The sequence below is a fragment of the Brachyistius frenatus genome, unplaced genomic scaffold (genome assembly GCF_029030835.1).
Source record: "Brachyistius frenatus isolate BFR_SWC_R1_liver_20210118 unplaced genomic scaffold, ASM2903083v1 Contig_258, whole genome shotgun sequence".
In the NCBI taxonomy this organism is placed as follows: domain Eukaryota; kingdom Metazoa; phylum Chordata; class Actinopteri; family Embiotocidae; genus Brachyistius; species Brachyistius frenatus.
The window spans coordinates 302244-330072 of NW_027210857.1; the positions used below are offsets into that span (position 1 = coordinate 302244).

Here is a 27829-nt window from a genome sequence, read left to right on the forward strand (position 1 = left end):
AGAGACGCGGTGACGTGAGTCACCGCTGCTGCTGGTGATGTTCACGAGAGGAGGCAGGTCACCGGTCCGAGCTGTCCGATCCACTGCATGCTAACGGCTGACAGAACATCTTCTGTAGGTTTTAATCAGCATGAACATGCCGGCACGGTTTATTAAAAGGAAACAAAGAAAGCAGTTCGAAACAAACTGAACGTTGTTGAATCAGATCGGAGATGATTCAGGAAACGCTTTTCAGGAACTTTGTGTCACAAACTATAAACTATTCAAGATGTCCTGTCCTTGGGCTTTGGTGGAGGACAGGGAAGTTTCAGAAAAGATGCTATTTAATGAACAGCACCTGGACTATTAGAAGAGAGTACAGGAGAAAGCTCATATAAAGATGTTTTGACTCACTTGTCAGCTCCACAAATGTCTCAATAAAAAACTGATTCCTATTAAACCAGTGGAGGTTTAAGCACGTATCAGATGTCAGACAGTAAACGACGTATCGCTGCACTGAAATCACTTTGTGCACAACTGAGGTTCATTTTTCTACATGTGAAGTCTGACAGCAGTTCAGTTTAACTATCAAGAATCCATTCAGCATGAATGTTCACACTCAAATCCTTCGTGTCTCACTGAAGGGACAAGAGAAACACTAAATAAAAAACTTAGCTCGTAACTTTTCCATTTTCATCCCTGACTGACATCTTTCCTGCTCTGAGTTGAATCCCATCTGAACCCCACAGACAGGATTTCTAGAAAGTGTTGACAGTTGGAGGAGGTGGGACTGCCACAGCAGGAGGCGGGGCTGCAGAGACGGGGGCTCTTATTCATGAGTTGATTTCAGAGTCTCATATTTGATGTCTTGTCAAGTATTTTATTTGCAGTCTTGATCTCTGGAAGAAGATCTTTTCTCTCTGCAGCTCTGAGGAGAACAGGCTGTTTTGTGTCTGTGTCTTCGTGGCACATTGATTTCAGTGAGCCTCTCTTCTGATTGGCTGACTCTGCTCTGAGTGACACATGTCCAGGCCAATCACAGCTTCTCTTGTAGCTCATCAGCTCAGTGAGGGTTGTGTTTGTGTTGTGTTGTGTGTTGTGTGATTGTGTGTTGGGTCTTGTTTGTTGTGTATTGTGTGTTTGTGTTGTGTTGTGTTGTGTTGTCTTGTGTTGTGTTGTGTTGTGTGTTGTGTGTTGTGTAATTGTGTGATTGTGTGTTGGGTCTTGTTTGTTGTGTATTGTGTGTTTGTGTTGTGTTGTGTTGTGTGTTGTGTGTTGTGTAATTGTGTGATTGTGTGTTGGGTCTTGTTTGTTGTGTATTGTGTGTTTGTGTTGTGTTGTCTTGTGTTGTGTTGTGTTGTGTTGTGTTGTGTTGTGTTGTGTTGTGTTGTGTTGTGTTGTGTTGTGTGTTGTGTAATTGTGTGATTGTGTGTTGGGTCTTGTTTGTTGTGTATTGTGTGTTTGTGTTGTGTTGTGTTGTGTGTGTGTTGTGTGTCTGTGCTGACTCACCTTCTGGTCTGTACTGGGCGATGATGGTGACCACCTGTCCGGCTCCTTTCAGGGCGGCTGCAGCTTGTTCATGTGTTGCTCCGCGCAGGTCGATGCTGTTCACCTGTTTCACAACATGGAGGTTCACTGGTCGGTTACTGGACAGACACACAAAAGATTCATCCTACAGCAGTGGAAATATTTTAAAATAAAGATATTTCCAAGAAAGAAATCCTGTTTGGCCTTACGTGGTAATACACAACTTCTGCTGTCATTCAGGGTGTGCAGATTTATGAATATGTGAACACACCCTGCCTCTATCTCCACCGATTCCTATTTTGTGAAATGGAGAACCACCAGCTGATGTGATTGGTCCTTAAATATGTGACATGTGATGTCTGACGTGTGTTCTGGAGGTTTATGTCTCTCATGCCACGTCTTCTCGCAGATAAAACACCACATGGACATGTTAACGACGGTAAAACAAACACTTTGGTAGATGTGCAATTGATGTAAACATAATACTGAGTGGATGCAATGTTGTTGTTACACATTAATACAATATTTTATTGGTGAAAATAAATGTGTATAAGGACACAAGCAAACTATATTTTTTGTTTCATTTCTTAAAACACAACAGACACTTTCTCAGTTAATCACACAGCAGCTGCTGAAACCAGATCGACCTCCACAAGACTCAGTTTAACACCTCAGACACAGAAACACTGATGATCTCCAGGAGCCCCAGGTGGAGGTGGAGAAAGATGAGCAGTGTGTGTGTGTGTGTGTGTGTGTGTGTGTGTGTGTGTGTGTGTGTGTGTGTGTGTGTGTGTGTGTGTGTGTGTGTGTGTGTGTGGAGATGTGTGGAGGTGTGTGTGGAGGTGTGTGTGTGTGTGTGTGTGTGTGTGTGTGTGTGTGTGTGTGTGTGTGTGTGTGTGTGTGTGTGTGTGTGTGTGTGTGTGTGTGTGTGTGTGTGTGTGTGTGTGTGTGTGTGTGTGTGTGTGTGTGTGTGTGTGTGTGTGTGTGTGTGTGTGTGTGTGTGTGTGTGTGTGTGTGTGTGTGTGTGTGTGTGTGTGTGTGTGTGTGTGTGGTGTGTGTGTATGTATGTAGGTGTGTGTGTGTGTGGTGTGTGTGTAGATGCGGTGGCCTTTCAAAGCCGGCCCCTGTCAGAGCGTTACCTGCCTCAGTCTGAGGTCCACATGGTGCCATGTTGATTTAACAGTGTGTATAACACCACAGTGAAGCAAGACTCTAATGTGTTGAGCAGCGTGGAATCAGTGTGGGAGGAAAAGCATCAGTTAGCTGTAATGAGGCAGAATAATGACTTCCTGCCAGCGACCGCCCACTCTGCAGTCACTGCATCATCTGAGGAAGTCACACACTGATTTTTGTTGTTCTAGAGACTCCTGAATACTTTCACCAAGCAATGCAGGACATGTTCTCCTTCTTTTAAAGAAGCAGTTTTTAGAGATGTTTTTGAGAAGCTCAGATATCTTCTGTGGAATGATAACATCATCTACAGAGTAAATCTGGCGACCTCTATATGGTGGATGTGTATTTAAAAGTCATTAAATATATTTTTTAACAATACCAACACATTGTACAGAAAGTGTAAAATAGCCCCACCTTGGCCTGTCGAGGTGTGAGTTACACATTTTGAAAGCGTGAAACTTAAACACATGTAAATGTCACGGGAGATCATGTGACCAAGGTCACCCAACAGAGGCAATAAAGGACATTTTTTGGCGTTATCATGAAGCAGGAGGGTTGGCCTGGCAACGTTGAACCATGTGTTTTAACTATAACTTTAATTTTCCTGTAAATCCCGAGGCTCTACACATGCAGTCGGTTTCATTTTCATCCACTACTGGAAAACGTGTAACAGTCACGCCTACACAAAGCATGGCTATTTCACGTTTTGCGGTCGTGGACCGATGTATCTATTTCCTGTTTAGCAGTGATACCAGGTTGCTTTTTTTTTTTTTTTTTTTTTTTTTTTTATCATAACAAAGAGGTTCCCAGGTCAAATATTACTACATCATCCTTATGGAGGTCATTTCCTGCCAAAACTGAACAAACAAAATAAAACGTGTTTTCAAATGTCTTACGATTCACCAACGGACACAGTGTGGTTTCTAAATACTAAACCCCATCAACAAACTAATGCATTCTGTTTTGTAAATACAAATTTAACATCATAAATAGTACATCATGTTTCACAAACAAATGCAATATGTTGTTATAAAACACAAAACAAATCCAACAAATGCAAAAATATATCGTGACTTTTGGTACAAACTCTGCTGTCATTATGTTGAAGATTTTCTCACACGTGTCCTCCACAACAGCAGGTGGCGCTGTAAGTAAATTGAAACATGTCTGCTTTCTGCCTGTTGAGAGCACAGAGTGGATATAAACCACAGACTGGAAATAAAACTACAGACTGGATATAAACCACAGACTGGAAATAAAACTACAGACTGGATATAAAACACAGACTGGATATAAAACTACAGACTGGATATAAAACCACAGACTGGATATAAAACTACAGACTGGATATAAAACACAGACTGGATATAAAACTACAGACTGAATATAAAACACAGACTGGATATAAAACCACAGACTGGATATAAAACCACAGACTGGAAATAAAACTACAGACTGGATATAAAACCACAGACTGGATATAAAACTACAGACTGGATATAAAACACAGACTGGATATAAAACTACAGACTGGATATAAAACTACAGACTGAATATAAAACACAGACTGGATATAAAACCACAGACTGGATATAAAACCACAGACTGGAAATAAAACTACAGACTGGATATAAAACCACAGACTGGATATAAAACTACAGACTGGATATAAAACACAGACTGGAAATAAAACTACAGACTGGATATAAAACAACAGACTGGAAATAAAACTACAGACTGGATATAAAACCACAGACTGGAAATAAAACTACAGACTGGATATAAAACACAGACTGGAAATAAAACTACAGACTGGATATAAAACTACAGACTGGATATAAAACACAGACTGGAAATAAAACTACAGACTGGATATAAAACTACAGACTGGATATAAAACCACAGACTGGAAATAAAACTACAGACTGGATATAAAACCACAGACTGGAAATAAAACTACAGACTGGATATAAAACAACAGACTGGATATAAAACTACAGACTGGATATAAAACTACAGACTGGATATAAAACTACAGACTGGATATAAAACACAGACTGGGTATAAAACTACAGACTGGATATAAAACTACAGACTGGATATAAAACTACAGACTGGAAATAAAACTACAGACTGGATATAAAACACAGACTGGATATAAAACTACAGACTGGAAATAAAACCACAGACTAGATATAAAACTACAGACTGGAATATAAACCACAGACTGGATATAAAATCACAGCCTGGATATAAAAGAGTTCGTAGCTTCAGGTCTGTAAAATGGTTCTGATCCAGAAGTGTCTTCAGCTGCAATACCAGCGAGTGCCACTAGAGGTCGGCTCCAAAAAGCCTCCGGCTCCATAGACTCCCATTCAACTTCTCTCATCAAATCCAAAGTGAATAAAATGTCCCCACAAGTTTTCTGTATGTCATTTAATAAAATGTGAACTGTAGGCTTCATAACGTTCACAAACCAACGATGACCTCACTGATGGATGATGACATCACTGATGGTTGATGACCTCACTGATGGATGACGATTGGTTATGACCCGTATAATAAATCCACTCAGCCAAATGAAACATCAACACTCGTGTATGTCTACCGAGTGGTAATGACATCATGTTTTTTGGGCGTTTCTGGCTTGACTGTGAATATCAAACATGTAACACTTAATATGAATGAAGTCAAATCAAAAACAGCTGCACAACTTTATTTCTGCTGATGCGTAAATCATACGCACATATTTGATACATATTTAGTCCATTTCGTCTCAACATTTTGAACTTAAGACATCTGATGATGACCTAACTTACTCTGATCTAAACTGTCAGCAAACTTTATTTCGTCAACTTTGACCTAATTGACTTAATTTGACATTCATTAAATGGTCCATGTTTGAAACTCTTTTCTCTAACTGTCTGAAATGTTCCATCAAGAACATATCAATACTTTTCAATCTATGAGTCTAATCATCCCTAAACTACAGACTTCAGATCATTTATCATTACTGGTGAAAAACAAAAAGAACATTACATCATTTTCAAGAAGAACTTTGCCTTAAAAATTATACCAACATCTGGTAGTTTCCACTTTAGCTGTGCACAGTTACAGGAGAGGAACGTCGCCCTCAGCAGGCAGGTGGAGGTTCTCTGTGATTTTAACCTGACTCATAGCACCACCTGCTGTTGTGGAAGTAAACAGTAGTACATTTGTGAGAACATCTTCAACACGGTCACAGTTCATGGTGTTTTGTATTTGCAAACCACACCAGAGCATTTATAAAACATGTCTTGTTTGCTGACGCCGGTTCAAACCAAAGATTCAGGGAAAAACTGAAGAGGAGAGATCTGTTGTTCCAGTTTCAGATTCTCCATTTTTATGTTGTCACCGTTTCAACACGACTAAAAATGCAACTGTTACCGTAAATAATTCACTATCACTACCTTCATTCATCTTTTAAAATACTTCACATTATATCCAGCTACAAAAAAGCCTGAAAAGCCATCAGTTAAACTAGAAGTGCGGAGTCGTGACTGGAGACGGTCTGGAGATGGTAGAGATGGTGGAGATGGTAGAGATGGTAGAGATGGTGGAGATGTTAGAGATGGTGGAGATGTTAGAGATGGTGGAGATGGTAGAGATGGTGGAGATGTTAGAGATGGTGGAGATGTTAGAGATGGTGGAGATGGTGGAGATGGTAGAGATGGTGGAGATGGTGGAGATGGTGGAGATGGTGGACATGGTGGACATGGTGGAGATGGTAGAGATGGTGGAGATGGTGGAGATGGTGGAGATGGTGGACATGGTAGAGATGGTGGAGATGTTAGAGATGGTGGAGATGGTGGACATGGTGGACATGGTAGAGATGGTGGACATGGTGGAGATGGTGGAGACGGTGGAGATGGTAGAGACGGTGGAGACGGTGGACATGGTGGAAATGGTGGACATGGTGGAGATGGTGGAAATGGTGGAGATGGTAGAGATGGTGGAGATGGTGGAGATGGTGGAGGTGGTGGAGATGCTGATTGTTGCATGTTTGAATACTGACGTCTTCCCAACTCTCTTCACAGACCAGAGTGGCATCGCTCTGAATGTTTGTACTCCAAATGTTACTTCAGTTTAACACTAGTTTTTGTCACTGACTGACTGATTGTTTGACTTTTTGATGTTTTAATTCAATCAAAATGTCAGAAAATAAAAAGGTTTTACAGAATTTAAGGTGACGGGTTAAATGGCTCGTTTTGTCCAACCAACTGTGGGACATATTTCATTTGACCAAAGCAGCTAAAACTTATTTAACCCTCGTGTTGTCCTTGGGTCAAAATGACCCGCAGCTGTGTTCAACCAAGTTCTATTTTATTTTCATATTTTTTGGGATCATTGGTGACAAGAAGGCTGTGAGGGTTTCTTTAAAGAATGATGACCAATGATCCCAAAAAATATACAAATATAGAAATAAAATAGAATTTGGTGTCAGGAATCCAGTTTTTTCCTCCGTTTTGCCCCCCGATCACCTCTCCTCCTGTGTCCCCTGTCTTTGTCTGTGGCCACGCCCCTCACCTCCCGTGGCCACGCCCCTCACCGGTCCCAGCAGATGCAGCCACTCACCCCTGATCACCACCTGCAGGTGTGCTGCATCTCCCTGATCACCTCCCCAGACTATATGTAACCTGCCCCTGCACAACTCTGGTTGTCGGTGCATTTTTGTTAGCCCCCCGTCCGTCTTCCGTCTGCTCCCCGTCAGCTCTCCGTCAGTCCTGTTCCTGTTCCCGTTCCCCCGGCCTCTGTGTCTCCTGCGGATATCCCGGTCAAAATCACCAGTCGGTGGAGTTGCCCTCCCGGCTTGGAGGATTGTTGACGCCGTCCCTTCCGCTGGTCTGCCGGCTGCCCTGTTACCCGTGTCCCCCTGGAGCTGTCGGTTGAGTTGCCCTCCCGACTGGACGTAAGTGGACATGAGCGGTGCCACGTTTTGGTTTGTTGTTTTTGTTTATTACAAATAAAGACTGTACTTTGGAACTTATACCTCGAGTCTGTGAGCTTGCATTTGGGTCCTGGAAAAACACCCACCACATAACACTTGGTTGAACACAGCTGCGGGTCATTTTGACCCAAGGACAACACAAGGGTTAACTGATTATCACAGTTGTTTCTGATTTATCAGGTTGATGAACCAACTAATTAATCCAGTTCTACTGATTCAGAGAGAAACTGTGTCACGTCAATGAACCAGGTCACAGCTGACTGTAGGAGCGATGTCTCCATCGTTCTACCAATCTGAGTCATTTAATACTGAGCATCTAAATATTGGTGTTTCACACTTCAAGTTTGATCAAATCTGGAAAATATATGCCTTTATTAAAGTATGTGTGATAATTGATCAGGTATAGCATTATGAAAAATAATTTGCATGCATCCAGTCAATGTTTTTTTTTTTTTTAATGATTACTACAATTATTCATATTTTTTCCCAAAATAACTAAACAAATAAAATATATTTTTTTGATCAGTATTCAACTTAGTGCTGCACTTGTTTTCAGGTTTCTTTTTTAAACAAAATAACCAAGTTGAGATCTCCATGGTAAGGACTGTCTGTACTTTTCACAGCTGGATATAATTTGTTTTGTCTTAAAGCAGAAGTTGAGGAGTCAGTATAAATACCACACACAGTAAACTCCTGCATCCTGCCACAAATCAGGACTGATACATCGCAGTATAACCGACAACAGTCAGTTAATAAATGCCTTGGTCCGCCTGATGGTCTGTCAGACCGCCCTGACCACAACTAGACTGTTGACACATGTAAAGAATTATTTCTAGAGGTCACCTGTAATTTATACAACCAGTTATTTTTCAATGGATCTTTAATAACAGCATTAAAGATGAAAAAGGAAACAGACTAACTCAGGTTTTGCAGCTGAGAACCATAACATCTAACATGACCTTGATAAAATAAACTTACGAGTAACTACCACTCCGTCACTGAGGGGGAGAAAAGACCAGGATGTGAGTGTTTGTCTCTGAAAACGAATCTAGGCCAGCAGAACTATAACACTATTAATATGCTGGCCATTTTAAAAGCAGATCTGTACTTGCAGAGAGAAACCTGTTTGACTGGTTTACATCTTTTTAAAATCACTTTCAGCATGCAACAGTAAAGAGTGAGATCAGATTTCATTTGTTAGTAAGCAGTCTGTATTTTGAGTAATAAAACCTTTTTCAAAAGAAGCATGAATCATAATGTCTCTCCATTTGTTTTCCAACATGGCTGGGTGTGTGATGTGGCTCTGGTTCACTCACCGATAAGATCTGGTCGCCTCGCCTCAGCTCGCCGCTCAAGTCTGCGGGGCCTCCTGCCAGGATGAAGGAGACGAAGATGCCCTCGCCATCCTCACCGCCCACGATGTTGAAGCCCAGGCCCGTGGAGCCCTTGTGGAGCACGACCTTCCTGGGTTCCCTGTACAGACAGTTCAGATAGTACATCAGCTCGGGGGAGTCGGAGGGTCTCTGCATCTTCAGCTCGGGGGTGAAGGAGGCCGGAGGATAGAGGACAGAGAGGTGGACAACAAGCGCTCGGTGCGTCCACAGCCTCAGTGCAGCTCTGCTCAGCCAACGCAGCTGAAAGAGTGCCGGAGCTCCACAGGGGGACGGTGCTCTACTTAGGATCACTTGTCCCCAATTCAGTTATGACGGAAAAGGAACCTTGTCACATGTTCGCACACACACACACACACACACACACACACACACACGGTCTCTGTCTCTCTCGCACACATGCACACTCACTAGGAGACATGCATGGACATGTACAAGTGTCCACTGAAGGACACGAGCTGTCTACAGCATAGTAGTGTAGTAATATTTTTGAGGTACAAACTGAGATGCTGAAGTTCACACGTGAATATTTATTGTTGTTTCAGCCTGAATTAGTAGCTGCAGTGTTTACAGTCCGACTGACTGGAGTGAAACCTGCTGTTTGATGACAGAAGTTATTTTTTCTCATTTTAAAACATGAAATACTTGCATGTTTTTAATGAAAACCTTTTAACCTGTCTAAAAGCAGAAACATTATCCTTGTAGGGGACGTGTAGGTAGCACATTGCCCTCTGCTGGTGAAAGTATTAACTACACGAGCCACTTCACTGGACACTGAACGCCATTTTTGGGCTTTCTAAAAAAAACTGTTGAGCATTTTTCTTAATTTTCAGGTGAACTGATTATGTGTCCACCTGCTGCTTTATTCCACACAAATGGTCTCATTCTTTCACGATCATTTGAAAACAGAGTTTCTGCCTTCGCTTTTGTTTAAATTTGACTAAATGGTCCAATACTATAATCCTGATCTAAATATAATAATATGTAGTTTGTGAGAAGATCGTGACTGTAAATTCTATCTTTGGAAATATGCAGAATAAAATCAGCCTCCATCAATCGACTGTTTCTGCATCCATTCAGGCCTTCACCCTGATTCCTACATAAACGTTAATAAAACAATATTTAAAGAACAAATTAACTTTAGTGGTTTAACTTCACTTTGTTCTTATATCTGTACTGTACAGAGATGCCTCGTGTGTGTATCCACAAACTACACCAAACTACATTAAAACAGAATAATGATCCTTCAGACGTAGTTGGACAGATATTATTCTGTATTAAACTGGTTGTATTTCCAAGAAAAAACATGCAGTTTCCTCTCCGGGATAATTAAATCCCCGTTCCTAACATGCACATGCTACGGTTACATCACTGCTGAACCATCAACACATGCCCCTCCCATCACGCTGCATTTCTACAACAGTAAAGATTCTGTTTGCACCAGTTTATAAACCTGCAGTTTGTCATATATTAGCAGACTGCTAGCAGATAGTATGTTACACCTGTTTCACATAGTGATTCAATAAAATATCATTTAAGAGGAATATTGTCTGAAAGCTGTCAGTACAGGCTCCTTTTTCATGACCCTCACTGTACCTGTGATTCAATCTATATCTGATCAGTCGTAGGAACTATGCACGTATAACTCAAATACTAAAAATAATCTATTACGATAACAGCACTCAAACCTGATATCAGCTGAACAAGGCTGAAGTTCAACAACAAAAAGCATATAGTGAAATATTATGTTAAGTTTTCTAGAGTACATAACAGCATAATTGTACTCTAAATCAGACCGTTTTTAATACATGTTATAAAGCAGAAGGTTATAAAAGGGGAAGCTGGGAAGAAACAATTTAGCATCGAATCAAACATTAGGATGATTTCCATTTGGCTAACATCACTCATGACTCCTCCTCATATCTGAGCTCCACCTATCAGGGGAGTGAGAGAGAGAGAGACGGGTGGATGAAGGCTTGAATTCACCAGCGTCACTGCAGTGATGATACAAACTTCAAATAGTCTGTGGTGTTTAGAAATGATGAATACTTTTTAAAGAAAAAAGGCCAAATCTTATGACCACTGTTCTAACACTGATTACAGATGTACTGCAGATCTGTTCATTACAACCAAACAAACATGATGGTACAAGAAAAGTTATGATGCACAATATAAAATCTATAAGTTGTGAAAGGCTACTGAAGTGTGATTGTTGTCAGGCTCAGGGTGATATTGAAGAAATGAAAGTCATGATTCAGCAGCTGAGCAGGAAAAATATTTGAACCAAATTTTCCTGAATGAGCAGAGATGAAATTCCATATCTATCATAAGAAAAATAATGCAAAAATGTTTTCATGTTCGATCAAACATTACCAAACTTATCTGTGTCCTGGGCTGCAGGACGGGCGAGTAAGGATGGAGGGAGAAGAATGAACAGGATGGAAAGCTGCTCATAGTGTCATGCAAGGAGGAAAAAAATCACCTACTGTACGTTCCATACATACATATTACATGTGCAGTACGTGCTTCAGCTGGGAAGGTGAATGCAAACTCCATTCAGCAGCTGGTGTCAGTTCTTACATGATCCACCTTGTTCCACCACATTTTTCTGTTACAACTGGGTTCCTTGATCTACAGTCGTGAATCTGCCTGTGCAGGAGGAACACGGTGACCAGCCGACAGCCATGCCGCATGAAGAGAAGCACTACCGAGGGGAGAGGAGCATGCAGCTGAATGCATGACATGAAACCATGAGACGATGCGAAACATTCACACGGTGGTGCTGAAGGTGGTGGTGAAGAGTACCTGGTGAAGTCCAAGTCAGGAAACAGGCTTAAGTGATAGTTAGAGAGGGGAGTGGAATGGAGGAGGTTTTTGTCGCACTCCACGGGGGAATAGTGTCGAGGGGAGGGCGCTTTGTCACATAGTTTGTTCACAGTGCTGTAAACTGGCTCAGGAGGCCTACAGTGGAGTGAGAGACAAGAGCAGAGAGGTTAGTGAACACAGGTGGAGGAGGGGGGGGGGACACAGGTGAGGAAGAGGAACACAGATGAAGGATGGAAGATAATAAAAAATGAAGCAGAATGAGACTTGACAGGAGGAGGAGGACAAAGTGATGGCGGACGGTGTGAATGGAGGTTTCACTGGTGGAAACACAGAAGTCAGAGTTGGTATGCTTCATATCTCAAGAAGAAAATCTGATTCACCAACATTTAGCCTCACAGAATCTGCAATAGTTCGTTTGAAAAGTTTGAAGGCATGATGACCAACAGACTGACAGGACACTGCCGGTTATGAGTTTTATGAAAATGTATTTCTATTGCGAAAATTTAAGCAGCAAATTGATCAAAGAGCTTTTAAAGTCACTACTTCTGTTGGAGTTAAACACATTTTTGGTGGTACGACTGCATAGGTCCAGATTTGATAGATATATTTAATGTTTTGTCACGTCAGAAAGTATTCTACCTCCTCAGCTTCCGCACAATTTTAGTTTCAATAACATGTTTTTCATTTATTTTACAATTGATTTGATTTTAAAGTTTAGATTCAACATACTTTAGAAACATGTATTTAAGATGGCGGTGCATCCACATCAACCATCAACCATCAGTGATGTCATCAACCAGCAGTGATGTCATCAGTGATGTCATCGTTGGTTTGTGAACGTTATGAATCCTCCAGTTCAGATTCTGTCCGTCACCATCTTGTTAGTTCGGAGCGGTTCGGAGCAGGAAGTGACCATATTTGGACGAGCTGAGGGAGGAGCCAGAGGTGGATCTGACCGATCTGATCGGAAACCTGACGATACTACGTCCCGCCCACCGATAGCTGTAACCTGACTGCACCACAGGCCTGTCAATCAAACAGACACTCCCCCAAAAACAGGTCTTCTTGAATCTTCTTTTCTAATGAATGAGGGATTATTATTGATACACGGTACAGACTAAAGGAAGGACTCCAGTAAGAGCAGGGGCGGCTGTATCTAAATCTACAAACCACTCTGAATAAGAGAGCTCATGTTTTCAGATCAAGAATATCTACTATTATATGATTCTGTTTTTATTTACATTTTAAACAGTATCCCAGTTATATTTTCAAGACATTTTATGACTTTATTTGACAGCAGCAGTGGAGACTGATGAGAAATGATTCTGAAAAGAAGAAGGGAATGAAATGCAGCGAAGGTACGGCCAGCTGGGCCCTGAACCTGTCAGTCACTGCTCAGGGCAGACGTGTGCAAGTTACATGTGTGATAATAACTCCACTATCGGTTCAACATGCAAATACTTTTTCTTTGGTTTGAGTTTAATACAACAATGCAGATATTACTGTGAAATACAAATCTGTGACTAGGAATGTGTATTATATTGATTTTGGACTAAATCTGCAGACATTTCTAAACTTTTTTATCATCAATATATTCGTCGCTCAGACGAGGAGCTAACATGGTTGGAAAGGTCACGTCGTAGCGTTTCATGTGATATGTGGTAGATCCTAATGTAACTGTTATCATGTTAAACAGGACGAGAATGAAACGGTGCCTGAATGTGACCCATTCAGACGACACGTTACATTTCCAAGCTGCTGCTCTGCACTGATTTCATAACCACGACGTCGTCTGATAAAATCATCATTTAAAAACAACGGCTGTGATTTCAGATAAATAAAACGTAAAATGAGAGAAAGTTTGAAGCAACACAATATCTGTCACAATAAACGAGTCGCCGCCACACAGAGATCAGCTGTTTGAATCGGGTCGTGTTGTGAGTGGGAGGACTGTGTGTCTACTTTGTGTTTCATAGACAATCTGGCAACTTCAGTAACATCAGACAAATATACAAAACGTGGTTCTGTGTCTGAAGAACAAGTAGCCTGCAAAATAACCTGAATCCATTTCAAAGTGTGAATATGTTGGTCTGTCACCCTCCACAGAGAACCGTTTGCAGTTGCTCAATCCTACTGGGCGTAGACCTTCGGATAATATTAACCAATCAGCATGCTTCGAAACCGGCTGACACGCTGCAACTACCCACCAAGGTGTTTTTTCCTGAGTACAGCGTATTTGTTTTTAATGAATGTCAGCAGCTTGACAAAGTGCTGGGTCTTTATTCTGCGCTGAACGCTTTCTTTCTGGTTGCGAGAGTTGACAAATATTAGCAGTGAGCTCGCCACCGTCTTCAGCCGCCCAATCACAGTGAAGGAGGGGCGGGACAAACACGGTTAACCACCGACGCTGGTCGCTGATTGGTCAGAGTAGCTGAGCAGACGCAAATAAAACTGAAGCTGTGAGCGACGGTCGGAGCCAGCAGGCTGGAGGAAAACAACAAAACAGGAGAAAACAGGAGAAACTCGGGTGTCGGCAGGTGACACACAGATCGGGACGAGAATAAAACCATTTCTGATGCTTTGAGTGAAAACAGAGGCCTCAATAAGACAGAAACAGAAGTTAGTTTTTGGAAGCAGCAGAACTTTTGCCCGTTCAGTCAGACTGAATAATGAATGATGTGATGAGAAGAGGCCCAGTCTTCTCTATTTCCAATGATTCCTTACAACCTCCTACAACAACACAAACATGCCATGATGAACATGCCATGATGAACATGTGATGAAGAACATGTGATAATGAACATGTGATGAAGAACGTGATGATGAACATGTGATCAACATGTGATGAAGAACATGTGATGATGAACATACCATGATGAACATGTGATGATGAACATGTGATGAACATGTGATAAAGAACATGTGATGATGAACATGCCATGATGAACATGTGATGATGAACATGTGATGAACATGTGATGAAGAACATGTGATGATGAACATGCCATGATGAACATGTGATGAAGAACGTGATGATGAACATGTGATGATGAACATACCATGATGAACATGTGATGATGAACATGCCATGAAGAACATGTGATGAAGAACATGTGATGATGAACATGTGATGAAGAACATGATGATGAACATGTGATGGAGAACGTGATGATGAACATGTGATGAAGAACATGTGATGATGAACATACCATGATGAACATGTGATGATGAACATGTGATGAAGAACATGTGATGATGAACATGCCATGATGAACATGTGATGAAGAACATGTGATGATGAACATGTGATGAAGAACGTGATGATGAACATGTGATGATGAACATGCAATGACGAACATGTGATGATGAACATGCCATGATGAATATGTGATGATGAACATGTGATGATGAACATGCCATGATGAACATGTGATGATGAACATGTGATGATGAACATGCCATGATGAACATGTGATGATGAACATGTGATGATGAACATGCCATGATGAACATGTGATGATGAACATGTGATGATGAACATGCCATACTGAACATGTGATGATGAAATGCCATGATGAACATGTGATGATGAACATGCCATGATGAACATGTGATGATGAACATGTGATGATGAACATGCAGCATGCAGTAGGAGACAGAGAGCATCAAACCTCTCACCTCATCTGGAAGTGCTGAGAATCAAACCTGTGTCCCTCCACGTCATCTAGCGAAGGGTTTCTAATAGGATGGAAAACATATCAATACATCCTGCTACATAACTGATGACTGTCTTTTATCATGGTTATTAAATTCAAAGGTACTCTGTTCAGTTTTAGATGTGAAGACACCGATCACAGAAACACTTGGAGGCATGCTGCACACACCAACAACACAACAGCACATGGAGTGAAGACATATCCTTCACACACTGAAGTGAGCGTCCCGTGTCTGTCCGGGACACTTGAAGTCATCAACGACATCACAGTGTGTTAGCTCACACACACACACAGACGCGCACGCATGCACGCACGCACGCACCCACTCACTCACACACACACACACACACACACACACACGCACGCACACACACACACACACACACACACACACACACACACACACACACACACACACACACACACACACACACACACACACACACACACACACACACACACACACACACACACACACACACACACGATAGACTCATGATGTCACTGTTTGGCCTGCCTTGAGCAAACCTCAACACAACACTCTCCCTCATCCTCTCTGTGTGTGTGTGTGTGTGTGTGTGTGTGTGTGTGTGTGTGTGTGTGTGTGTGTGTGTGTGTGTGTGTGTGTGTGTGTGTGTGTGTGTGTGTGTGTGTGTGTGTGTGTGTGTGTGTGTGTGTGTGTGTGTGTGTGTGTGTGTGTGTGTGTGTGTGTGTGTGTGTTTTCATCCTGTTTAAACATAAAAACATGTCCACCCAGTGTCTGTGTCCCTGCTGGCTGACCGACCTACAGCTACCTGATATCAACACGATAACAGCATCACACTCCACAGCAGCTCCTGACAAGGAACATCGCAAGAAAGAAAAGATCAAATAAAGAGCTCTATGGAAGATTGGAAGGATTTCTCCTCTCCTGATTCTGGTGATACGAGACACACTTCAGTCAAGAGATGAATGAGAATAAATATTTCATTTCATCTGTTTGTATGTTTTTTCCTCAGAAAGACATAATAAGAGACCGAGGAGGGAGAACACTTCAGGGTCAGGTCAAAGGTCAGATATCAGAAATATGTAAATTATGTTAATTGGACCGAGTGGTACCGACTCTTTGATTCCTGGATTCTGCTCTTGTTCTGAGTCTCAGTAATGACGGGCTGGTGAGATGCAGAAGTCAGCGAGGTCTTCGTTACTCTGCTGAATCATTCATCCTGAACAGAGCTGAGCTCAGGCAGCCAGTCAGTCCACATCAGACCACGATGCAGTGACCTTGTACCGACCCGCAGGTTCTGTTCACAGTCTGCAGGGGGACAGTTAAGGCTTCATTTTTTCTTATTCATTACCCTCTAAATTAGTCAGGTTTTTAGAGTCAAACACTTGTAGCTGCAGAAACTTTGTCCATTTCTAAACTTATCTTCAAACCAGAAAGTCAAAGTGATGCAGAAATTAAAGAGAAAATAAAAGTGACACATGTCGGTTTGAATAGATTCTGTAGAGAAGTGTGATGATGATTTTAACTATAGTACAGTGATGTTTAAGAAAGCAGGCAGTGTCTAATATTTACACTTCATACCTTATAACAAACACTGATATGAAACATTTGACATTTACTTCATATAATTGAATTTAATTGCAAGTGAGTTGTAAAAAACAGAAAACCTTAAACCATACCGTTCTGGTTATTTGGCCTTTGTTTTCTCTGTGTAAGATGGCGCCGCGCTAGCGGCAGCCTGTTGCAGCAGCTCCTCCCCGAGTGTGTTGTTATTAGTATTTTTTAAGCCTTTCTCCTCTTCGGAGTTGTTGTTTTTCTTTCTCTTGTGTGTTAAGTTAACGGTCAGACAATGGACTGTAATTTTTCCACGTTTCTGGTTGGGGGCATTGTTATTGTTTACTCGCGTGATCAGCTGATCGCGCTGAGTAGCCCTCTACTGCTGCTGCCCGGAGCGAGGCCTGAGATCCCCGTTGAACTTCAGAGAAGACGGCGGGGTTGCAGAGCTGGAGCTAAGCTAAAGGCGGAAAGGAGGAAATACAAACCAGCGGTACCGGCGATCTTAATGGGGAACGTGAGGTCGTTGGCCAACAAGACGGACGAGCTCGGCGCGCTGGTAAAGACCCAGAGAGAGTACCGGGAGTGCAGCATCATGTGTTTCACCGAGACGTGGCTGCACTCACATTTCCCAGACCACAGCGCGGCCGTACCCGGCTTCAGGACTGTTCGGGGGACGGAGACGTTGTTCGGAGCGGCAAGAAGAAAGGTGGAGGGATTGCAGTCTATGTGAACGAGAGGTGGTGCAATCCCGACCACGTGTGTGTGAAGGAACGTTTCTGTAGCCCGGACATTGAACTTCTAGCCGTGGGGATGTGCCCATATTATTTACCAAGGGAGTTCACGTCCGCCATTGTTATCGTTGTTTACATTCCTCCATCAGCTGACGTAGAGGCAGCAGTGGACACCATCTACTCCACTGTGGCTAAACTACAGACTAAGCATCCCGGTGCATTTTTGTTAGTTACTGGAGACTTTTACCAGTCTGGATAAAGTTCTGCCAACTTTGCACCAGTATGTTAACTGCCCCACAAGGAACAATAAAACTCTGGACCTACTGTATGCTAATGCCATGGATTCATACAGTACTACTGCCCTTCCCCCCCTTGGTAGATCAGACCACAACCTGGTCCTGCTGACTCCCAAGTATGTTCCCCTGGTGCAGAGGCAGCCTGTAACCACCAGGACTGTGAGGAGGTGGACACAGGAGGCTAAAGACGCGGACTGGGACGTGCTGTGTGGACCACATGGGGAGGACATCAACAGCATGACGGACTGTATCACAGAATACATTCAATTCTGTGAACACACCACCGTACCATCCCAGACTGTACACTGCTTCCCCAGCAACAAGCCGTGGATCACCAGTGGCCTGAAGGTGCTTCTTAATAAGAAGAAAGCAGCCTTCAGGTCTGGGGACAGGGAGGAGCTCAGGAGAGTGCAGCGCCACCTGAAGGAGAAGATGAGGGAGTGCAAGGACTCCTACAGGAGGAAGCTGGAGGCCAAACTCCAGCAGAACAACATATGCATGTTCATATGCTTATGGAGATTACTGGGTTCAAGGGGAGGGAGAGACAACCAGGGGGAACCTGGAGAGGAACGACCAGGGGGAACCTGGAGAGGAACAATCAGGGGGAACCTGAAGAGGAACAACCAGGGGGAACCTGGAGAGGAACAACCAGGGGGAACCTGGAGAGGAACAACCAGGGGGAACCTGGAGAGGTCAAATGAACTAAACTGTTTCTTCAACAGGTTTAGTTCACCACCCTCATCTCTCCATCGACACCATGACCCCCCCACACCCACCCCTCACCCTCCTCTCTGTGATGACTGGCCAGGTTAGGAGACAGCTGGAGAGAATCCACCAGCGCAAGGCTGCAGGACCTGACGGCATCAGCCCCGTGGTCCTGAAGACCTGCGCCATCCAGCTGGCTGAGGTCCTACAACACCTCTTCAACCTGAGCCTGAAGCAGGAGGAGGTCCCGGTGCTGTGGAAGACGTCCTGCCTGGTTCCTGTCCCTAAGAAGACGACTCCATCCGGCCTCAACGACTACCGACCGGTTGCCCTCACATCTCATGTGATGAAGGTGCTGGAGAGGCTGGTCTTGGCCCACCTCAGGCCGCTGGTGAAATCTTCTCTGGACCCTCTGCAATTTGCGTACCAGCCTCATGTGGGAGTGGACGACGCCATCATCTACCTGCTGCAACGAGCTCAGTCTCACCTGGATGGAACCGGTGACTCTGTGAGAATCACTTTCTTTGATTTCTCCAGTGCATTTAACACCATCCAACCACTGCTGCTGAGTGAGAAGCTGCGGGTGGTGCGGGTGGAGGGTGGGGTGGACACGTCCGCCGTCTCCTGGATCACTGACTACCTGACAGGCAGACCACAGTTTGTCCGTCTGGGCAGTGTGCTGTCTGATACGGTGGTCAGTGGTACTGGAGCTCCTCAGGGAACTGTTCTGTCTCCCTTCCTGTTCACCTTATACACAACTGACTTCCAGAACAACTCAGAGTCAAGACATCTGCAGAAGTTCTCTGATGACTCTGCAGTGGTCGGATGTATAAGGGATGGACGGGAGGAGGAGTCAGTGGACGGTGTATAAGGGATGGACGGGAGGATGAGTACAGGGCAGTAGTGGAGGACTTTGTGGAGTGGGGGGAAGAAATCACCTGCTCCTGAACGTGGCCAAGACCAGAGAGATGGTGGTCGACTTCAGGAGGAAGACGACGGCTCCACAACCGCTGAGAGTTCTGGGAGAGGAGGTGGACATGGTTGAGGAGTACAAGTACCTGGGTGTGTCCATCGACAACAGACTGAACTGGAAGACCAACATCAATGCTGTCTACAAGAAGGTGATGAGTCAACTCTTTTTCTTGAGGAAACTTCGATCCTTCAATGTGTGCAGCGAGATGTTGGAGATGTTCGACCATCTGTTGTGGCCAGTGAACTGTACTTCGCTGTGGTCTGCTGGGGGAGCAGCATTGGAGCCGGAGACACCAACAGACTTAACAAACTGGTTAAGAAGGCCGGCTCCATCATCGGCTACAAACTGGACAGCCTGGAAAAGGTGGTGGAGAGGAGGACACTGAACAAACTATTGTCCATATTGGATAATCCTGTCCACACTCTCCACCACCTGCTGCAGGGACAGAGGAGGACGTTCTCCAAAAGACTCCTCCAGCTGCTGTCACAAGGACAAATACAGGAGATCATTCCAGATACAGGAGATCATTCCTGATACAGGAGATCATTCCTGATACAGGAGATCATTCCAGATACAGGAGATCATTCCTGATACAGGAGATCATTCCTGATACAGGAGATCATTCCTGCCGACCGCAATAACTCTGTACAATAACTCACCTCTGGCAAAATCCATCACACAACAATAACACTGTTGACTGTGTTTCTTGGTTTGTTTGTATATAATATATATAGATATATAATGTACTGTATATACTGTGCATTTTATATTTTATACTGCTATTTACTGCTATTTTATTGCTTTTCTATTATTCTATTCTATTCTATTATTTTTTCTATTATTCTATTATTATCTTATTGCTTCTGTATGCTGCTGTAGCGAAAAAAATTTCCCCTCTGGGATTAATAAAGTAAATACCTACCTCCCTACCTACCTACATGAGGAATACATCTAAGTTCAGGATGTTTAGAGACAAGTGAGAGAGGTCTGAGCTGTCAGAACAACCTTTGAATCATTTCTCATTCAGCAGAATACTCGTCCATCACTTGGTTTATTAGTATCTTAATTTAGACTTTGTACATGTGCAGTTCTGAAAGCTGCTTGAGAGACATCGTGGTCTCCTACAGATCGTGAGGTTTCACTCAGCTGTCGTTTCCACTCTGTTCGTTCTGAGTGAAGAACACGAGAACAGGAGTGAGATGAGCTCCCGTCCGTCTGTAACCTCCAACACTTTGAGTCAACGTGGTAATCTCAAAGGCTATTAGCAATGCACCGCGGGGCCAAAAGCAAACTGTAAACCTCTTAACTCCACAGAGAATGGAGGGCTAATCCTTCATCCACAGAGCCGGACACGGGGCTCCTTCAGTCATCTTCTGAGATGAGCTTCTGTCATCACTGCTGCAATATTCATGCACTGGTCTTTGATTTGGAACATGACAACATGTGTAGTTCCTGCTACAGCACGCAACAGAAAGAAATGCTCTGGTTTGTTTGTAATTATTGAAACCAATCACAATCGTGTTGGGCGGCGCTAACACTGGGATGCAGAGTCTGTGCAAAACTATGAAGGATGCATGTGGACCTTTAACCATTCAACACCAGATCCAAGCAGGCCAGCCCGCTGCCTGAAGCAGATCTTCCTCTAAATGTGTCATGTTCAGGGACAGAAGGGGGAAGAGACTGCAGACTGAAACAACACACAGTGAACCCCCTGAGTCACACTGTCCTTAAAAGATCTACATCAGTCTGTTATTGACATATACCCAATAAACAGCCTGAAGCTGATGTTGGACCAGCAGCAGGAGAACATTGAACATTCACTGATCAGACCGAATAAGAAAAAGCTTCACTGTTAGATGTGACTTGATAATAAATTGGGCCGTTCGGTCCTGAGCCTCCTGGCAGCTTGCTCTGGGATTAGGTGTGAGGGAGCTGCTCAAGTTTGGCTGCGACTCGCACCGGTAAGACATCTTAAGCTTTCTGCTGTTTAGATGGGGGAGCAGCTGTCACAGCGGCTGAAACACCCGACGGGTCCGGAAACGAGGAGAAAGGGAAACAGACAGCACGACGCTTCCAGAGAATGAACTGGAACTTTTAGAGCTCTTTCAGTTTTGTTTTTATTTTCTCTGTTCATTAAGAATCAAAAAAGCTGCGATTATATGGGGAATTTCACAATTATGTCGTAAAGTAGACCGTGTATGTAGTGGACACGTGCAGGTATCTTTTGTATTTGGTTGTTGATGACCAAAGAAAACTCAAGAAGGACTGCGAGTCACCATCGCTGCCCTCCGAGTCTCTCAAAACAAGGAAGTAGAGTCTGTAGTTTGAAGCATCTGCAAGTGAATGAACAGGAAGAGCTCAGGACAGGCGACAGGAAGTACTTCACATACAGCAGACTTCAAATTTGATTGAAAAAAAAGAAAGGATAGAAAACCTTTACACATATGCACATGCAGGAACTGAAGTACTTTAGTGTTTCTGCACCACCTCCATCAAACTGGATGTTGTAGCAGCCTACGAGAGCACATGTTATCTTTACAGATGATCCGTCAAACCGACTCCCAGCAGACTCACTCAGCTGTGAGGCAGCTATAATTATTAGATTCCATCTTTCTTTCTAACAAACTCAAGTGTTCCGAGCAAAATACACAACAAACACAACCGCAACTGCAAAACAACATTTGTCTTTTTTTTACAGATGTCTCGTCGATAAATAACAATAATGTTTCCATATCTAACATCACATTTCAGTCTTGTTATTGCACAAACGTGTTGTACCGAGACACGACCTGAGGTAACCTTTACCATGACAACACAGCATCTACTGATAACCAGCCGACCAAAGCCTCTCCAAACAGCAGCTGGTACCAAACACAATAGAGACTCTCTAGAACAGCTGAGGCTGTTATGATCAACTGGACGGCGATGACTTGATGCTCCAGTGGTTTGAAGGCGTCACCAAAACACTAAACAATACAACAACGCAAAGAAATCATAAAGAGACATTCAACAGCCAGGACAGAAATACAGAACCACAGAAGACAAGTGTTTTTCAAATGACTATTTCTGAGCACCCTCTATCTATGTCAGGAATATTCATTTCATTAAAAGTGATCAGCAGCTTGCAGCTCTTAATTTTTTTAGGTTATCTTTGAAAAACACTGCCGAGTAAGTTGGACACAGACTTTAGGATTAACAGGGTTTTACAAAAACACAGTGACACCATCGACCTTTTCTTTTTGAGGGCTTCGTGAAGTGCCACACAAACATAAATCAGTGAGGACGAGAGGGACAGAAGGAGCAGGGTGGACAACGGGTCTACCTGTCGTCTAGTAGGAAGGGAGGTAATTACCGTAAGAAGGAAAAACCATCCAACCTTTTTATATCCTCTTCCCCCAGTAAGTGCTTAGGGAGGGGGGAGTAACTCCCGGGGGAGATGGGGGGCAGAGCAGACTTGTACTCCAGAGTGCCGCTGTTGATGGGGGAAGAGATATGATTTTCCATGGCAGGAGGAAAAGCTGTGGAGGAAGAGTGAGAGAGAGTGAAGACGGAGGAACAGCTGACACATTTATATGATGCCAAGAAGATCCTGCATGCTTCGTAGTTCTGATTTCAAACTAGCAATAATTAACTGATAAGTGTTAAAAAAGGGAAACAAATTGTGTGGAGTAAAATTTCAAAAATACAGCTTGCAAAGAAAAAGCGAGAGAATAACATGTTTATAACTTTGTAACAAAGGTTCGTTAAAGAGGTTGTGAAGTGAAACAACACTATAACTGAGCTTTTAGGATTTATGGAAATCATAACTCATCACGAGACACTAAATTGTCATTATTTATATCAATATTAGTTATTGTGTAACTTTAAAATGTGACTGTGGGTCGTAACAAGCTGCTTGAACACGTGTAGCAGGAACTCATATTTACTGCAATGTTCAGTCTCGGCACTTTCATCAACTCCATTCTAGCAGCTGCAGGAAGCTGTGATAAATATCCAGTCTGCCCAGCACCAAACAGCAGACAGTCAGAGGACCAGCTCGTTAAAAGATGTCAAGCATGGAGCAGAACCAAATCTTATCTCAGGAGCTGGTGGAGACCAAACCACAGCTAAAAGGAGACAGAAGCACGACCTCAAAATTCAAGGTTAATGCACATTTTGCTCCATCTGTTAGACACTTAAAGGGGGCAGTAGTTAGCTAATACATGAGCCATACCATTTTTATTAACCGGGGTTGTGTGTGCCAAATACTACTTAAAGCAGCTTGTTACAGTTTTGGGGATTTGTAAGAGATGTGCTGACTGACAGTCAAGCTCTTAGATATGGATTAAGTGCTCACATATCTCGTGTAATAAACAGGAGGAGACGTACACTTTAACATGCTTTAAGTTCACTGAACAATACTCTCTGCTGCCTGGTTCTAATACAACATGTCAGGACTTACAGTGTGTGATATCAGGAGGCCCATAGGGATCTGATAGGTAGACATTGGTGGGCTTCCCCACCTTCAGGTACACCACGTCCGACGTGTTCTTCAGAATGGCCACAGCCTCCTCATGAGAAACCTCCTCCAGACTGTAGTTGTTCACCTGTGCAGACATAGAGATCGTCCACCGTCGTTAAGTTTCAGAAGCTCTCCTGAGTTTCCTCCCTGCTCGCTGCCTCCAGGAGACTGGATTATGACAGATGGTCTTCGGGTGAGAACACGACAGTGGGAGGGTAATTCAATTAAGCGCTGGTTAAGCAAGAGGGATGCCCTCCTCCTCCAGAGAGCGCTCGCTGTTAGACTGAGCCGAGAGGTTGCTGCTCTGCTGCTCTCACACTGAGTGACAGATGGAATGTTGTCAGCTGGTCGGTTGGTTGATGAGCTGAATACAGTCTGATTCATGTGCTAAATATTAGTCTGTAATATCTGTGTGTGTATCAGGGTGCTCAAATGGTGCTACTTTATCTAATATTTAAAGCAACATATACTATAATGACACTATGCAATGCGATACGATACGATACGATACGATACGATACGATACGATACGATACGATACGATACGATACGATACGATACGATACGATACGATACGATACGATACGATACGATACTATACTACACTACACTACACTACACTACACTATACTACGCTATACTATATGATGCTATACTATACTATACTATACTATACTATACTATACTATACTATACTATACTATACTACATTATACTATACAATGCTATACTATATGATACTTTATGATACGATACGATAGAATAGAATACTATACTATACTATACTATACTATACTATACTATACTATACTATACTATACTGTACTATACTATACTATACTATACTATACTATACTACACGATACGATACGATACGATACGATACGATACGATACGATACGATACGATACGATACGATACGATACGATACGATACGATATGATACGATACTATACTACACTACACTACACTATACTACGCTATACTATATGATGCTATACTATACTATACTATACTATACTATACTATACTATACTATACTATACTATACTATACTATACTACATTATACTATACAATGCTATACTATATGATACTTTATGATACGATACGATAGAATAGAATAGAATAGAATACTATACTATACTATACTATACTATACTATACTATACTATACTATACGATGCTATACTATACTATACTATACTATACTATACTATACTATACTATACTATACTATACTATACTATACTATACTATACTATACTATACGATGCTATACTATACGATACTATACGATACGATACTATATTATACTATACTATATTATACTATACTATACAATACTATATTATACTATACTATACAATACTAAACTGTACCATACTATTATGATAATCCAAGGAGTTACTTTGGTTTCCCAACTGAAAAATAAAGTTATACAATATCATTATTATTGCACTCTAATATCAGAGTTATGTGGGTCTGTGTGTGCTTTTTCTGATGCATGCCATGTACCTTTCATCACATCCCTTCACATTACACATTCATGCTTCTTGGAAACAATAAGTGAGGCTTGTTTCTTTCTAGTTTCTCTGTTACTATTTAACAGTCCAAGGTTTTCAGTGAGGTTCATTAAAGCTCCTCTACACACATGGTTCACTCACAGGTGTGTTGACCTGTGTTGACTCATATGTGACGCTGTTGCCAGCCAGCATGCTTGTTGCTCACCATTAATAATCTGTCTCCAACTTGTAGCCGGCCGTCCTTCAATGCTGCCCCGCCGTCGATGATCTTGGTGACATATATGCTGTTGTCTCCGGGGATGTGCTGGTTTCCAACTCCACCTGCAATACTGAAGCCGAGTCCTGTGTGTGTGTGTGTGTGTGTGTGTGTGTGTGTGTGTGTGTGTGTGTGTGTGTGTGTGTGTGTGTGTGTGTGTGTGTGTGTGTGTGTGTGTGTGTGTGTGTGTGTGAAAGTAGCAGGTTAGTTTATGATCATGTTTATCATAATATACAGAAAATGTACAGTAGACATTACATGTACCAAAATACTTTCTATGTAATTATGTTCAAAGATTTTTCATTGCACTTCTTAAAATTGTTCAGTAAATATTGTAAATATTCAATCTGGTCATTAAAAGGTAGTATGAGAAGGTTGAGGCTAAATGTTGAGAAAGTTGTGGTTAAATATTTTATGTAAATTTGAAGGTTAACTGACATTTTTGTCAGCGGATGAGTTTTTGAGAAAACTGATGAGCTGCAATTAACATGTATATATGTATGAATTTGTATTCAAACTAGAATTATTATTATGCAAATCTGAATTAATGCTTACCTAATTAGTTTTATAATTAGTTATGCCACTTCACAATCTTGAAATACCTGCTTGCAACTGCAAGTACCCACTACAATCACTGCCCCACTGTATATTCAGTAAAAATGCAGAATCAAACCCGCCCAGGTTTTGCTGCAGATTGCCGGTCACATCGGTTTGTTGTATAATGGTGTCTCTCTGTACAGTCATGCACTCACACCAGTGCATGTACAGTATGTGTCCATATGTGTTGTTGTGTTCGACTGGTACAAAATGTGGGATTCATTGCTGCTGCATTTTGGGTGAACCACAAACCTCCGAACACACAACTGAGGAATCATCTTTTCATCTGCAGTATCTCTCACTGCAATACCATCCCTTCATTTCATATCATTATGTTGAGCCAAGAAAAAAACATGTTTGAAGTCACTTCATGCATGATCAGAAATTATTCAGTTAAAATGTGTGCAGATAAATCTTACACCAAAAAACACATGACAGAACCAGTAAGAAGTGAATATCATCTGCTGTTGATGATATTATCTCAGCAGGACTGTGTCATCTGAACTCACCTTTTGGTCCTTTGATGAGCTTGATCTCGATGATGGTTTCTAACATGGGCCGGCGGCGCCGAACATACAGACGGACAATGGAACCTGCGACCTTCAGGGCCTCGACCGCCTTACTGTGGGAGACTTCAGACACGTCGGCATCGTTCACCCGCAGGATGCAGTCGTTTACTCTGGAAGAGGAGCAGTGATGACGGTGATGTAATAATTAAGAACGAAGGCTGCACTCACAGCAGCATCCAGTTCTTCAGAGACTGCCAGCATATTAAGGTGTGAGGGGGGTGTCCACCTGGGACAAAGGGTGAATCATGACTGTCAGAGTCGAGCTCCACCTCAAGTTACAAAAACAGCTTTATGGAATCACAACGTTTTTGTTGCAGGCTGTTCAATAACTGAGAAGATGAGAAGTGTTTATAGTATATTCAAAGCAGTATGATGTTGTTGCATCTCCCTGTAGACACAAACACACTCGATGACACACGGTGGGCTTGTTGAAAGATCACATCTGTTTGGCAAATGTGCTGTTACACTGGTTTAATATATGGGCATATTATAGACTGGAGATGTGTGACAGAGAGACAGAGAGGTTTAGACCAG

At 42.5% G+C, this 27829-nt stretch overlaps 1 protein-coding gene across 17 annotated transcripts in view; it reads right to left on the reverse strand.

Moving 5' to 3' along the window:
* The window catches only part of dlg2 (discs, large homolog 2 (Drosophila)), a 183101-nt gene that overhangs the window by 23495 nt on the left and 131777 nt on the right, over window positions 1-27829 (reverse strand). For 13 of the 17 annotated variants that reach the window (XR_011311967.1, XM_069721141.1, XM_069721155.1 and 10 more), the window contains 8 exons: window positions 27236-27405; window positions 26079-26215; window positions 24289-24433; window positions 23200-23365; window positions 15562-15621; window positions 11863-12018; window positions 8983-9139; window positions 1489-1591 (listed from right to left, as the gene is read on the reverse strand). Coding sequence is in view for 16 of the 17 variants with exons in the window: in XM_069721141.1 (XP_069577242.1) it covers window positions 1489-1591; window positions 8983-9139; window positions 11863-12018; window positions 15562-15621; window positions 23200-23365; window positions 24289-24433; window positions 26079-26215; window positions 27236-27405 (1094 nt within the window). In the remaining variant the exon portion in view is untranslated. The remainder of the gene's footprint in view (window positions 1-1488; window positions 1592-8982; window positions 9140-11862; window positions 12019-15561; window positions 15622-23199; window positions 23366-24288; window positions 24434-26078; window positions 26216-27235; window positions 27406-27829) is intronic. The other 4 variants (XM_069721142.1, XM_069721153.1, XM_069721150.1 and 1 more) reach the window with 4 other exon arrangements.